The sequence below is a fragment of the Pristiophorus japonicus genome, chromosome 1 (genome assembly GCF_044704955.1).
Source record: "Pristiophorus japonicus isolate sPriJap1 chromosome 1, sPriJap1.hap1, whole genome shotgun sequence".
NCBI classification, from domain to species: domain Eukaryota; kingdom Metazoa; phylum Chordata; class Chondrichthyes; family Pristiophoridae; genus Pristiophorus; species Pristiophorus japonicus.
Genome location: NC_091977.1, coordinates 536,987,763 through 537,003,073, shown reverse-complemented (window position 1 = coordinate 537,003,073; position 15,311 = coordinate 536,987,763). Strand labels below are relative to the sequence as shown.

The following is a 15,311-nucleotide window of genomic DNA, read 5'->3' as shown; positions in this document are numbered from 1 at the left end:
GCATCCGGGAGGGCGCTGAGCACCTCGAGTCTCGTCGCCCAGAGCATGCAGAAAGCAAGCGCAGGCAGCGGAAGGAGCGTGCGGCAAACCAGACTCCCCACCCACCCTTTCCCTCAACCACTGTCTGTCCCACCTGTGACAGAGACTGTAATTCCTGTATTGGACTGTTCAGTCACCTGAGAACTCACTTTTAGAGTGGAAGCAAGTCTTGCCAGATGCCGAGGGACTGCCTGTGATGATGATAAATGAATCCTCCCCAACATGCTTACATGTTGATGTGTAGTCAGGGGTGGCCTTACAGGTGGTTGTCGTGGACAATCCAGGGCACAGTGGTCATGAGCGTCCCATGGTCAAGAGATTCTGTTATTAACATTAACAGGAAAGATGTAATTGCACTAGAGAGGGTACAGGGAAAATTTACGAGGATTTTGCCCAGACTGGAGAATTTTAGCTATGAGGGAAGATTGGATAGGCTAGCGTTCTTGTCATTGAACCAGAGGAGGCTGAGTGAGACCTTACTGAGGTGCATAAAATTACGAGGGGCCTGGACAGAGTGGATAGGATGGACCTGTTTCCCTTAGCAGAGGGGTCAATTGCAGGGGGCATAGATTTAAAGTAATTGGTCAAAGGTTTAGAGGGGATTTGAGGAGAACTTTTTTCACCCAGAGGGTGGTGGGGGTTTGGAACTCACGGCCTGAAAGGGTGGTAGAGGCAGAAACCCTCACCACATTTAAAAAGTTCCTGGATGTGCATTTGAAGTGCCGTAACCTGCAGGGCTACGGACCGAGAGCTGGAAAGTAGCATTAGGCTGGGTAGCTCTTTGTCGGCTGGTGTGTACACGGTGGGTCAAAGGGCCTCCTTCCGTGCTGTAAATTTGATGATTCTGTGGTCAATGGCGCGAACTCTGTGAAGAACTTGGCCATCTCCAACGTCTGCTTGCAATGGACTGTGGAGCTCCTCACAAAGAGCAAACCTCAAGTTTCAAGAGCAAGTTCCCAAACACATGGCTAACACTCAGGATCCCATTAACCGAGCCCGTATCGAGGGCGATGGATAGCGTGCAGGATCCCATTAACCATGCCCGTGCCGGGGGAGAGCAGCAGACGGAGCTTTGCAGTGCCAGCTGTGGCTCAGTGGGCAGCACACTCGCCTCTGAGTCAGAAGGTCGTGGGTTCAAGTCTCACTCCAGAGAGTTGAGCACAAAATCCAGGCTGACACTCCCGGTGCAGTGCTGAGGGAGACTGCACTGTCGGAGGTCCGTCTTTTGGATGAGACGTTAAACCGAGGGCCGGTCTGCCCTCTCAGGTGGACATAAAAGATCCCACGGTTATTATTTCGAAGAAGAGCAGGGGAGTTATCCCCGGTGTTCTGGGGCCAATATTTATCCCTCAATCGACATAACAAAAAACAGATTATCGGGTCATTATCACATTGCTGTTTGTGGGAGCTTGCTGTGCGCAAAATGGCTGCTGCGTTTCCCACATTACAACAGTGACTACACTTCATCGGAGCAGGCCAGGGAGGGGAAGGAGCCACGTGTGGCGGCCTACTACTCCAGGGAGCAGCACGTGCTGGTGCAGGAGAGCAGCAGCAGCGAAGAGTGACGTCATCAAGGTCCAGGTCGCTGATTGGACCGTGGGCAGGTACAGCAGGAGCGGCGAGGTCGGGGCGAAGGAGCGGCGAGAGATTGTAGAGGGACGTGATCGGGGTCCAGGAGAGACGTGAGTTCGGGGCCAGGAGCCCAGGGGCAGCACGGACCAGCCCACACTGTGCGATATGTGTCCGCACTGGGTCCGTGCAGCAGAGCTGGTCTCCAGTCGTCCTGGTTAACCCTTACCACTGGACCAAGACCTAGCTCTGTCAAGCCCGTGTGGTGGCTGGTGTGCAACGGTCACCCCACGTTAAAAAAATCCACCCACAGGTATCTTCCACCCTTCAACATGGAGTTCAGGATCTGGAATATCAGGTCCTTCATCGAAACACCTGTGAACTTTTTGAAGTGGAAGCAAGTCATCCTCGACTCGAGGGACTGCCTATGATGATGACACTCCAAAAATACTTCATTGGCTGTAAAGTGCTTTGGGAGGTCCGGTGGTCATCATCATCATCACAGGCAGTCCCTCGGAATCGAGGAAGACTTGCTTCCACTCTAAAAGTGAGTTCTCAGGTGACTGAACAGTCCAATACGGGAATTACAGTCCCTGTCACAGGTGGGACAGACAGTGGTTGAGGGAAAGGGTGGGTGGGGAGTCTGGTTTGCCGCACGCTCCTTCCGCTGCCTGCGCTTGATGTCTGCATGCTCTCGGCGACGAGACTCGAGGTGCTCAGCGCCCTCCCGGATGCTCTTCCTCCACTTAGGTCGGTCTTTGGCCAGGGCCTCCCAGGTGTCGGTGGGGATGTTGCACTTTATCAGGGAGGCTTTGAGGGTGTCCTTGTAACGTTTCCTCTGCCCACCTGGGGCTCGCTTGCCGTGTAGGAGTTCCGATCAGAGCGCTTGCCTGAAAGGTGGTCATGAAAGGCGCTATAGAAATGCAAGTCTTTCTTTCTTTTCTCGAAGTTGAAGCTCAGAAAAACATATTTGTGGTCGATCATGGGAGAAAACAGGCAATCATCGCTGGTCATCCTCTGTCCTCTGTCGCGATGGAGGGTGAACCAAGTATTTGATTCGTTATTGTCATTTATTAGTCTGATGTTTAATCTAATGTTTAGTTTAGTTGTCACTTAGCTATCATGTTATTTATTATGACTTATATCAATCATTATTTAAATTGTCAAAAAACTTTTCTAATTACAACTTTATTCCTGAACTGTTGCTAATAATATGACATACTTACACTCAGGGAAAGGGCACCACAATACAAGTTGACCCATGGAGGTATTTTCCCTGAGGTAGGCCCTGTGTTTAATGTACATCATCATCATAGGCAGTCCCTCGTGATCGAGGAAGACTTGCTTCCACTCTTAAAATGAGTCCTTAGGTGACTGAACAGTCCAATACGGGAATTGCAGTTTCTGTCACAGGTGGGACAGACAGTGGTTGAGGGAAGGGGTGGGTGGGGAGTCTGGTTTGCCGCACGCTCCTTCCGCTGCCTGCGCTTGTTTTCTGCATGCTCTCGGCGACGAGACTCGAGGTGCTCAGCACCCTCCCGGATGCACTTCCTCCACTTAGGGCGGTCTTTGGCCAGGGACTCCCAGGTGTCGGTGGGGATGTTGCACTTTATCAGGGAGACTTTGAGGGTGTCCTTGTAACGTTTCCTCTGCCCACCTGGGGCTCGCTTGCTGTGTAGGAGTTCCAAGTAGAGCGCTTGCTTTGGGAGTCTCGTGTCTGGCATGTGAACAATGTGGCCTGCCCAGCGGAGCTGGTCGAGTGTGGTCAGTGCTTCGATGCTGGGGATGTTGGCCTGGTCGAGGACGCTAACGTTGGTGCATCTGTCCTCCCAGGGGATTTGCAGGATCTTGCAATCAGACAGAAGCAGAACAGGCGGTCTGGAAAATGAGGATGCTGAGATGCGATTTGTCGATCAGTCTGTGGTTTATAAGGAGATTCTCTCTCATTCTTCCCTGTTGTCATATACAAATACAGACCATAATGTTCTCCCCTCCCCGTACTCTTGCACAAAGCTACAAGCTCTTTTCCAGGAGGCCAGTGTAATGACAAAGGAGTGGTTGGAGCTGTAAAGAGGAGGCAGGGAACATAATATCAGAACTCAATGGCATTTTTAAAATACTCAATCCAAACTGCACTGCACGCAGGAATACACATAGAAAGGTTTGATGTGAAAAGTAGCCACAAATAAACAAATTGGTTCTGTAGTGTGCATGGAACAAATTAAACGTGTAGATATGGCCACTCTGAGCTGTCAAATGTGTCAGCTGTGGCTCAGTGGGTAGCACTCTCGCCTCTGAGTCAGAAGGTTGTGGGTTCAAGTCCTACTCCTGAGACTTGAGCAGAATAATCCAGGCTGACACTCCCAGTGCAGTACTGAGGGAGCGCCGCACTGTCGGAGGGGCAGTGCTGAGGGAGCGCCACACTGTCGGAGGGGCAGTGCTGAGGGAGCGCCGCACTGTCGGAGGGGCAGTACTGAGGGAGCGCCGCACTGTCGGAGATGGAGTGCTGAGGGAGTGGCGCACTGTCGGAGGGGCAGTGCTGAGGGAGCGCCACACTGTCGGAGGGGCAGTACTGAGGGGGCGGGGCAGTACTGAGGGAGCGCCGCACTGTCGGAGGGGCAGTGCTGAGGGAGCGCCGCACTGTCGGAGGGGCAGTACTGAGGGAGCGCCGCACTGTCTGAGGGGCAGTACTGAGGGAGCGCCGCACTGTCGGAGGGGCAGTACTGAGGGAGTGCCGCACTGTCGGAGGGGCAGTACTGAGGGAGTGCCGCACTGTCGGAGGGGCAGTACTGAGGGAGCGCCGCACTATCGGAGGGGCAGAAATGAGGGAGTGCCGCACTGTCTGAGGGGCAGTAATGAGGGAGTGCCGCACTGTCGGAGGGGCAGTAATGAAGGAGCGCCGCACTGTCGGAGGGGCAGTACTGAGGGAGCACCGCACAATCGGAGGGGCAGTACTGAGGGAGCGGCGCATTGTCGGAGGGGCAGTACTGAGGGAGCGCCGCACTATCGGAGAGGCAGAAATGAGGGAGCGCCGCACTGTCGGAGGGGCAGTAATGAGGGAGTGCCGCACTGGCGGAGGGGCAGTAATGAGGGAGCGCCGCACTGTCGGAGGGACAGTACTGAGGGAGCACCGCACAATCGGAGGGGCAGTACTGAGGGAGCGTCGCATTGTCAGAGGGGCAGTACTGAGGGAGCGCCGCACTATCAGAGGGGCAGTAATGAGGGAGCGCTGCACTGTCGGAGAGGCAGTGCTGAGGGAGTGCCGCATTGTCGGAGGTGCCGTCTTTTGGATGGGACGTTAAACCGAGGCCCAGTCTGCCCTCTCAGGTGGATATAAAAGATCCCATGGCCATTATATCGAAGAAGAGCAGGAGGAGTTATCCCCGGTGTCCTGGGGCCAATATTTATCCCTCAACCAACATCAGTAAAACAGATTATCTGGGTCATTATCACATTGTTGTGTGTGGGAGCTTGCTGTGCGCAAATCGGCTGCCGCACTTCCTACATTACAACAGTGACTACACTTGAAAAAGTGCTTCATTGGCTGTAAAGCGCTTTGGGGTGTCCTCAGGATGTGAAAGTCACTCGATAAAGTATTTTATTCTTTTTTTTTTAAAATGATGAATAGATTTACAAGTAAAAAAAACCTGGACATAGTTGGTTCAGAGCGGGAGAAAGAAGTCAGATTTATTCACAATGTCACCAGAGTGAATTCTGCTGCCTCTCTCAACATCCACAGTTTACGTTGGAGGAGAAATTGAGGTGTATAAAATGATGAGGGGCCGAGATCATCACCTTAGGCAGACCCTCGAACGAGGATGACTTGCTTCCACATGAGTTCACAGGTGTTTCAATGAAGGACCTAATATTCCAGGTCCCGAACTACATGTTGAAGGGTGGAAGATGTCTGTGCGTGGATTTTTTTAACGTGGGGTGACCGTTGCACACCAGCCACCACACGGGCTTGACAGAGCGAGGTCTTGGTCCAGTGGCAAGGGTTAACCAGGACGACCGGAGACCAGCTCTGCTGCACGGACCCAGTGCGCACACATATCGCACAGTGTGGGCTGGGCCCGTGCTGCCCCTGGGCCCTCGCCTCTTCTGGGACGCGTACCCTCATTCGCCGCACCTCCGCCACGATGTCTCACCGCTCCTCCGCCACGATCCCTCGCCACTTCCCCGCCACAGAAAACACCCACTGCAGCTCCGCCACGATCTCCCGCCGCACCTTCGCACCAAACATTCGCCGCACCTCCGCCACCATCACCCACCGAATCTCAGCCATGATCCCTCATCGCTCCTCCGTCCCGATCACCCGTCGCAAGTCCGCCACGACCTTCCTGCTCCTCTGCTGTACCACAGCCCAGCCGTTGCTCCTGACCGTGTTCCAAACGGCGACCTGGGTCCTGGTGACCTCACCTAGTTGCCGAGATAGAGTGGATAGGACGGACCTATTTCCCTTAGCACAGTGGTCAACAACCAGGCGGCATAGATTTAAAGTCATTGGTCAGAGGTTTAGAGGGGATTTGAGGAGAGCCTTTTTCACCCAGAGGGTGGTGGGGGTCTGGAACTCACTGCCTGAAAGGGTAGTAGAGGCAGGAACCCTCATCACATTTGAGAAAGTACTTGGATGTGCACTTGAAGTGCTGTAACCTGCAGGGCTACGGATCGAGAGCTGGAAAGTGGAATTAGGCTGGATAGCCTCTTGGTCAGCCGGCACTGACACGATGGACCGAATGGCCTCCTTCCGTGCTGTAAATTTCAATGATTCGATGAAATGATACCAATCAAAAAGTAATTTAATATGCTCTTAAAAGAAGGTTTCTGGATGACATTTAATAATGAATTAAATCCAGAATACAATTGTAAAATTATTTATTGTGCAGTCATTGGAAGCGAATCAGTCTCGGTTAAGCAGGGAGATTTTCTTGTATTATGCTAATGGTAACCCCACTTTGAACACTAAAAGTATCATTTCAATTTTAAATGTCACTCCCTAAGAATTGCTGTGTGGCACAGCACGCTGAGATACTAATACACTAGGTCATTGAACAACAATAGTAAGGTGGGTTTACATAGCGCCTTTCACGACCACCAGGCGTCCCAAAGACTTTTACAGCCAGTGAAGTGCTTTTTGGAGTGTAGTCACTGTTGTAATGTAGGAAATGCGGCAGCCAATTAGCGCACAGCAAGCTCCCACCCACAGCATTGTGATAATGACCAGATAATCCCTTTAAGTGATGTTGAGTGATATTGGCCCCAGGGCACCGGGGATAACTCCCCTGCTCACCTTCGAAATGGTGGCCATGGGATCTTTTACATCCACCCGAGAGAGCAGACGGGACCTCTGTGTAACGGCTCATCCGATAGAAGGCACTTCCGACAGTGCAGCACTCCCTCAGCACTGCACTGGAGTGTCAGCCGAGAGCATGCAGAAACCAAACGCAGGCAGCGGAAGGAGCGTGCGGCAAACCAGTCCCACCCTCCCTTTCCTTCAGCCACTCTCTGTCCCACCTGTGACAGGGACTGTGGCTCCCATATTGGACTGTTCAGCCACCTAAGGACTCACTTTAAGAGTGGAAGCAAGTCTTCCTCAATTCCGAGGGACTGCCTATGATGATGATGATGGAGTGTCAGCCTATATTTATGTGCTCAAGTCCCTGGAGTGGGACTTGAACCCACAACCTTCTGACTCAGAGGCGAGAGAGCTGTCCAGTGAGCCATGGCTTTAATGTAGTTAAACATCTGAAGGCACTTTACAGGAGCATTATTAAACAAAATTTGGCTCCAAGTCACATAAGGAGTTATTAGGACAGGTGACCAAAAACTTGGTCAAAGAGGTAGGTTTTAAGGAGCATCCTAAAAGGAAGAGAGAGAGAGGCGGAGAGGTTTAAGGAGGGAGTTCCAGAGCTTGGGGCCCAGGCAGCTGAAGGCACGGCCACCAAGGGTGGAGCGATTATAATCGGGGATGATCAAGAGGCTAGTGTTGCAGGAATACAGAGATCTAGGGAGGTTGTTGGGCTGGAGGAGGTTACAGAGATAGGGAGGGGCGAGGCCACAGAGGGATTTGAAAACAAGGCTGAGAATTTTAAAATTGAATACCTCGGACTTACATTTGCGTGCACGATTCCCCCTACACGGTTAATTTAAATTCAGCTATTAGCGATGGTGGGAGTAGAAGCAAGTCTCCAGCAACTGATGTAAATAAGGGAAGATTAGCCAACTGCTCCCACACTGACCTCCCTGTCCTCGGCCTCCTACACTGTTCCAATCAAGCTCAACTTGAAGAACAATTATATAAGCCCAATCTGCAAGTGTACTAATGTGCTCCAGTAATTTGTTGCAGTCCTCCTCAGTATTGACTATATATTCCCCAAACTCCCACCAATTTGGTGCCATCCGCAAATTGTGCTTTTTTGATAGCAAAGTCTAAATCGTTATTCTCATCATCATCATAGGCAGTCCCTCGGAATCGAGGGAGACTTGCTTCCACTCTACAAGTGAGTTCTGAGGTGATTGAACAGTCCAATACGGGAATTACAGTCTCTGTCACAGGTGGGACAGACAGTGGTTGAAGGAAAGGGTGGGTGGGGAGTCTGGTTTGCCGCACGCTCCTTCCGCTGCCTGCGCTTGCTTTCTGCATGCTCTCGGCGATGAGACTTGAGGTGCTCAGTGCCCTCCCGGATGCTCTTCCTCCACTTAGGACGGTCTTTGGCCAGGGACTCCCAGGTGTCGGTAGGGATGTTGCACTTTATCAGGGAGGCTTTGAGGGTGTCCCTGTAACGTTTCCTCTGCCCACCTGGGGCTCGCTTGCCGTGTAGGAGCTCCGAGTAGAGCGCTTGCTTTGGGAGTCTCGTGTCGGGCATGTGAACAATGTGGCCTGCCCAACGGAGCTGGTCGAGTGTGGTCAGTGCTTCGATGCTGGGGATCGTTAATCCACCTTCTGCCACTGTGAATAGCTACCCTTTATTCCCACTCTCTGCTTTCTGTCTTGAAGCCAGACAGCGATCCAATCTGGCGCTTTCAAAGAGCCGGCACAGGCACGATGGTCCGAATGCCCTTAAGTGTTGTACGATTCGATGATGTATTAAAAATCTTGGGCTAGTCTTTCCACTTTGCTGGCTATCACCCAAAAAATGGGCGATGTTCCAGCCTTAGCGATGTGTCAGCCTGGCTGAACATGGGGTAGTGAAGTTGCATGTTCAGCCATGAACTCGTTGAATGGCGGTGCAGGCTCGAAGGGCCGAATGGCCGACTCCTGCACCTATTTTCTATGTTTCTATATTTCTATCGCTCATGTTTTGGATCGCGATTTTCGGCTCGGTGATAGCACGGTGATATGAAACGGGCCCAGCGATAGCCCAGCATTAGCCCAGCGATGTGGATGGCAAAAGCTTCCCTAGCAACGGCCTTCTGTGCATGCGTGGTTTTTTTTCTCTGTTTTCCCGCGTTTCGGGAGGTCAGGGGTCATCCACACATGCGCCGAAGGCAAACGGAGGGGGAGAGAGAGAGAGAGAGGGGAGAGGAAGGCAGAGGAGCGAGAGAGAGAGAGAAGAGCAGGATCCCGTAAAACAATACATACAAAAAGCAAATAATATAGAGAAAGCAGTCTTGCCATGTGTACGAGATGTGGAAGGGAGGGGAGAAAAAGGGCCAAACCTTTTTCCAATGAAGCGAACAAGGTCCTTGTTTTTTAAGAACCAGTTGGTTTGTTAGTAAAAGGTTTAACAATCACACTGCACATTACCGGTTCATCCACCAGGCTCACAACCAGCTGCCTCATCGTGGATCCCCTGAACCCAACTGGCTGGGGTTTCATTGAGTCTTGTGAACATCACGTGATTGGCTAAGCTACTCCCACCTCAACAGCTCTTTTGAGTTGTACCTGTACATCAAGTGTAATACAAGTGCACCCTTATTAAAGGGACACTAAACCGACAAATAAACAAATTAAACTTTAGACGTTACATCGACAAGGCCCTTGTAGCGGAGGTGCATTCCTGTTGGGCTCAATTAACCCGGGGTATAATGGGAAAACGGCCACCCTGTGTTTACAGACTTATTTGGGAGAGATCGCGGACTTACGTCTAGCCACATTTTCTGTATTAACGTTTCTTTTTCTTTTCATTTTAATTGCGAAAGTCTGCATTTCTAATGGGAATTTTGACATGTAAACATGTCACAATATAATTGCACTTCTTCCAGCGCTTGGAAAAAAAATTGCTTGAAAAAAAAATGAAGATTCTTAAATATCCCATGTAAGATTCACTGTCATATGTTTAAATTAAATCTCTTTTTAACAAAGGATAAGACCAGTATTATTAATCAGTGTTATTAAATTAAAATAATAGGTAGCTTTGCTTTAGTCCGCTAGAATCCCAGATAATTGGAGCTCTCTTCTCGGCTGACACTTTCTTCTGATAAAGAGAAGTTGCGGTTTGTAAAATGGAAGTCCAAATAAAAGTTGTCAGCGAGCTGATTTTTGCCAATTACGTGAGCAGCAATTAACTGGAGAAAATTATATTTCTTGTTTTCAGGCACAGTTTGACAAAATTAGCAGGAAGACCAAAGAATACTTCTGATAGTGAAGGTCACTCAAATAGGCGAGATAAAACCAAAGTTTTAACCAATCCTGATCCCACATTAGAAGGTCGTGGGTTTGAGCCCCACTCCAGGGACTTGAGCATGAAAATCTAGGCTGACATTCCCAGTGTGGTGCTGAGGGAGTGCTGCACTGTCGGAGGGGCAGTGCTGAGGGAGTGCTGCACTGTCGGAGAGGCAGTGCTGAGGGAGTGCTGCACTGTCGGGGGGCAGTGCTGAGGGAGTGCTGCACTGCCGGAGGGGCAGTACTGAGGGAGCACCGCACTGTCGGAGGGGCAGTACTGAGGGAGTGCTGCACTGTCGGAGGGGCAGTGCTGAGGGAATGCTGCACTGTCAGAGGGGCAGTACTGAGGGATTACTGCACTGTCGGAGGGGCAGTGCTGAGGGAGTGCTGCACTGTCGGAGGGGCAGTGCTGAGGGAGCGCCGCACTGTCGGAGGGGCAGTACTGAGGGAGTGCTGCACTGTCGGAGGGGCAGTGCTGAGGGAGTGCTGCACTGTCGGAGGGGCAGTACTGAGGGAGCGCTGCACTGTCAGAGATGCCGTCTTTCAGATTAGACGTTAAAACCAAGGCCCCATCTGCTCTCTCAGGTGGATGTAAAAGATCCCACACGCTATTTCAAAGAAGAGCAGGGGAGTTATCCCCAGTGTCCTGGGGCCAATATTTATCCCTCAATCAACGTCACTAAAAACAGATTATCTGGTCATTATCATATTGCTGTTTGTGGGAGCTTGCTGTGCGCAAATTGGCTGCTGCGTTACTCACATTACAGCAGTGACTACACTTCCAAAAGTACTTCATTGGCTGTAAAGGGCTCTGGGATGTCATGAGGGGCGCTATATAAATGAAAGTCTTTCTTTTTCTTTTACAGGAATTGTAAGGTTACTAATCTTCAGAAAAGCACAGAAGGAGACAATGAACTAAAAATGGATTAATACAAGCTTTTGGAATGAAGCTGGAATATTAAGGACATTCTGTGGTCAGGAACCAAAACTGACTTCAGTTAGCCTAACATCTGTGGTTGGGAAAATGTTGCAGTCCATTATTAAAGAAGTAGTAGCAGGACATTTGAAAAACAAAATTCGGTCAGGCAGAGTCAGCATGGATTTCTGAAGGGGAAGTCATGTTTGACAAATTTGCTGGAGTTCTTTGAGGATGTAACGAACAGGGTGGATAAAGGGGAACCAGTGGATGTGGTGTATTTGGTGCATTTGTCAAGGTGCCACATAAAAGATTACTGCACAAGATAAAAGTTCACGGGGTTGGGGGTAATATATTAGCATGCATAGAATATTGGCTAACTAACAGAAAACAGAGAGTCGGGATAAATGGGTCATTCTCTGGTTGGCAACTTTTAACTAGTGGGGTATCGCAGGGATCAGTGCCTGGGACCCCAACTATTTACAATCTATATTAACGACTTGGAAGAAGGGACTGAGTGTAACGTAGCCAAGTTTGCTGATGATACAAAGATGGGAGGAAAAGCAATGTGTGAGGAGGACACAAAAAATCTGCAAAAGGACATAGACAGGCTAAATGAGTGGACAAAAATTTGGCAGATGGAGTATAATGTTGGAAAGTGTGAGGTCATGCACTTTGGCAGAAAAAAAATCAAAGAGCAGGTTATTATTTAAATGGAGAAAGATTGCAAAGTGCTGCAGTACAGCGGGACCTGGGGGTACTTGTGCATGAAACACAAAAGGTTAGTATGCAGGTACAGCAAGTGATCAGGAAGGCCAATGGTATCTTGGCCTTTATTGCAAAGGGGATGGAGTATAAAAGCAGGGAAGTCTTGCTACAGTTATACAGAGTATTGGTGAGGCCACACCTGCGTACAGTTTTGGTTTCCACATTTACGAAAGGATATACTTGCTTTGGAGGCAGTTCAGAGAATGTTCACCAGGTTGATTCCGGGGATGAGGAGGTTGACTTATGATCAGCCATGATCATATTGAATGATGGTGCAGGCTCGAAGGGCCGAATGGCCTACTCCTTCACCTATTTTGTATGTTTCTATGTTTCTATGAACATTTGAATTGGTTGGGCATCTACTCTTTGGAATTCAGAAGAATGGGAGGTGACCTTTGTTGTGTATGGAGAAAGAGTCAGACTGAACACTGTGAGCTCAAAGTAAAGTGTGACCGTAGTCTTTTAGTGCAGGTCTCCAGAGTGCCTCTTTAACCTGTGAAGCCTCCTTAAATGCCTGTGCTCCCAAGGGATTATGGGATTCCTTGGGACTCCGGGGAATAAGCCCTCTGGTGGCTGTACAGAGTAAATATAAGTCTACACATATAACAATTTCCCCCCCCCCACCGCCAAAGTCAACAGTGTAACTATTTACAATGTGAGTCGATCTGGAGCCCTTCTTGCCCTGGTTGATCGTCTCGGTGTGAAAGCTGGTGTTGTTGAATCATTTGTTGGGCCCTCGCTGGGCTGCTGTGCAGCTGGTCCTGAAGGGCTGCCTGGTGTGTTGGGCCCTGCAGGGCTGCTGTGGATGATGGGTGCTTCTTCGTGGTCAACCGTGGTGCCGGTTGCCACTGGTGTGTGTGTTGGGGGATCAAAAAAGGTAGGGTCCAAGGTGGGTTGCTCAGGATAGTCCGTTAAAATGAGTTTGATTTGGTCCGAGAGTTTGAAAGATTGACCCAAAACACCCTACTCCCCTCTTTGGCCACGACAGTGCCGGGAAGCCACTTGGGACCTTGTCCATAATTTAATACAAATACAGGATCATTGACTTCAATCTCGCGTAACACATTTGCGCTATCATGGTATGCACTTTATTGAAGCCGCCTGCTCTCTACCTGTTCATGTCGATCAGGGTGAACTAACGAGAGCCTTGTCTTAAGTGCTCTTTTCATTAGCAGTTCAGCAGGTGGGATCCCAGTGAGTGAGTGGGGTCTCGTGCGGTAGCTAAGCAGGACGTGGGATAGGCGAGTCTGCAGTGAACCTTCAGTTACCCTCTTTAAGCCTTGCTTGATGGTTTGCACTGCTCTCTCTGCCTGACCATTGGACACTGGTTTAAACGGGGCAGATGTGACATGTTTGATCCCTTTTCGGGCCATGAATTCTTTGAACTCAGCCCTGGTAAAACATGGCCCGTTGTCGCTCACCAGGACATCGGGTAAACCGTGTATGGCAAACATGGCCCGCAGGCTTTCAGTGGTGGCAGACCACGGTTTGGAGGGGCAAGATCATAAACTTAGCGGCGCCTTCCTGGGTACATTGCTTAACTGCGAGCATGTATTACATCTGTGAATGCAGGATCCTTCTTCCCAGGAACTCCACTTCAGGCACCAGGAAAACACACTTGGAGCGTTTTAACCTGAGCCCCACGCAGTTGAGTCGACTAAGAACCTCCTCCAGGTTCTGCAGGTGCTTGACTGTGTTCTGACCTGTGACCAAGATATCGTCCTGGAAGACCACGGTGTGTGGGACCGACTTCAGTAAACTTTCCATGTTTCTCTGGAATATCACCGCCGCTGATCGGATTCCAAACGGGCATCTGTTATGAACAAAAAGACCTTTGTGCGTGTTGATGCAGGTGAGGGCCTTCGATGATTCCTCCAGTTCCTGCGTCATGTTGGCTGAAGTCAGATACAGCTTTGTGAACATCTTTCCTCCCCCCAGCGTTGCAAAGAGGTCGTCGGCTTTTGGTAGTGGGTATTGGTCCTGCAGGGAGAAACGTTTGATAGTTACTTTGTAATCGCCACAGATTCTGACGGTGCCGTCTCCCTTGAGGACTGACCCACTCGCTGAACTCGATCGGTGAAATGATGCCCTCTCGTTGTAGCCGGTCTAGCTCGATCTCTACCCTTTCTCTCATCATGTACGGTACTGCTCTCGCCTTGTGATGGATGGGTCGCGCCCCCGGAATTAGGTGGATCTGCACTTTTGCTCCTTGGAATTTCCCGATGCCTGGTTCGTACAGCGAAGGAAATTTGTTTAAGACCTGGGCACACGAAATGTCATCAGCGGGCAATAGCGCTCGGACGTCGTTCCAGTTCTAGTGTATCCTTCCCAGCCAGCTCCTGCCGAGCAGCGTGGGACCATCGCCCGGTACCACCCAGAGTGGTAGCTTGTGCACCACTCCATCGTAGGAGACCTTTACGATAGCACTGCCGATTACAGGAATCAGTTCTTTAATGTAAGTTCTTAGTCTCGTGTGAACTGGAGTTAAGTCTGGCCTTGAGGCCTTGTTGCACCACAACCTTTCGCAAGTCTTTTTGCCCATGATGGACTGGCTCGCGCCCGTGTCCAGTTCCATTGACACCGAGAGTCCATTTAGTTCAACATTCAGCATTATCGGGGGACAATTCGTGGTGAATGTGTGCACCCCATGTACCTCTGCCTCCTCGATCTGAGGCTCTGGTTCGTCGTGATCCTCTGTGGATCTGTCTTCCTCTGCAACATGGTGGTTTGCAGGTTTAACAGGCTTAGCAGCTCGCCTGCACACTCGTTGGAGGTGTCCCATTGTTCCACAGCCCTTGCAAACGTACTCTTTGAATCGGCATGAATGGAAACGATGATCACCCCCGCAGCGCCAACAAGGTGTTAATGGCCTTGCATTTATCACCCTTGATGGTGGATTCTGAGACATCTGCGGATGTGTAGCTGCAGGCATGTGTGACCTGCCCTGTACGTTGCAATTCAAAAACAACATCACTTTGTTCACAGTACTTGTAGCAGCACTTGTGTGCTGAGAGATTTGCTTAGTATTGTCACTGGTGACAATGAACGCCTGGGCTATCACCATGGCCTTACCCAAGGTTGGGGTCTCTAAAGTCAAAAGCTTGCGAAGTATGGTTTCGTGGCCAATGCCAAGTACGAAAAAGTCTCTGAGCATGTGCTTCAAATGTCCTTCGAATTCGCAATGTCCTGCAAGGCGTCTTAGCTCGGCGACATAACTCGCCACTTCCTGGCCTTCAGACCTTTTGTAGGTGTAGAACCGGTACCTCGCCATCAGAACACTTTCCTTCGGGTTCAAATGCTCTCGGACCAGTGTGCACAAATCGTCGTACGATTTCTCCGTGGGTTTCACTGGAGTGAGCAGATTCTTCATGAGGCCATACGTTGGTGCCCCACAGACAGTGAGGAGGATCGCCC

At 50.4% G+C, this 15,311-nt stretch overlaps 1 protein-coding gene across 1 annotated transcript in view; it reads right to left on the bottom strand.

Annotated features, from left to right (window-relative positions):
- cdh2 (cadherin 2, type 1, N-cadherin (neuronal)) overlaps positions 1-5,872 on the bottom strand; it is a 312,706-nt gene extending 306,834 nt beyond the window's left edge. Inside the window, exon 1 of the mRNA XM_070888845.1 lies at positions 5,757-5,872. Within this exon, the coding sequence (XP_070744946.1) occupies positions 5,757-5,872 (116 nt within the window). The remainder of the gene's footprint in view (positions 1-5,756) is intronic.
- Between the last annotated feature and the right edge of the window lie 9,439 nt (positions 5,873-15,311).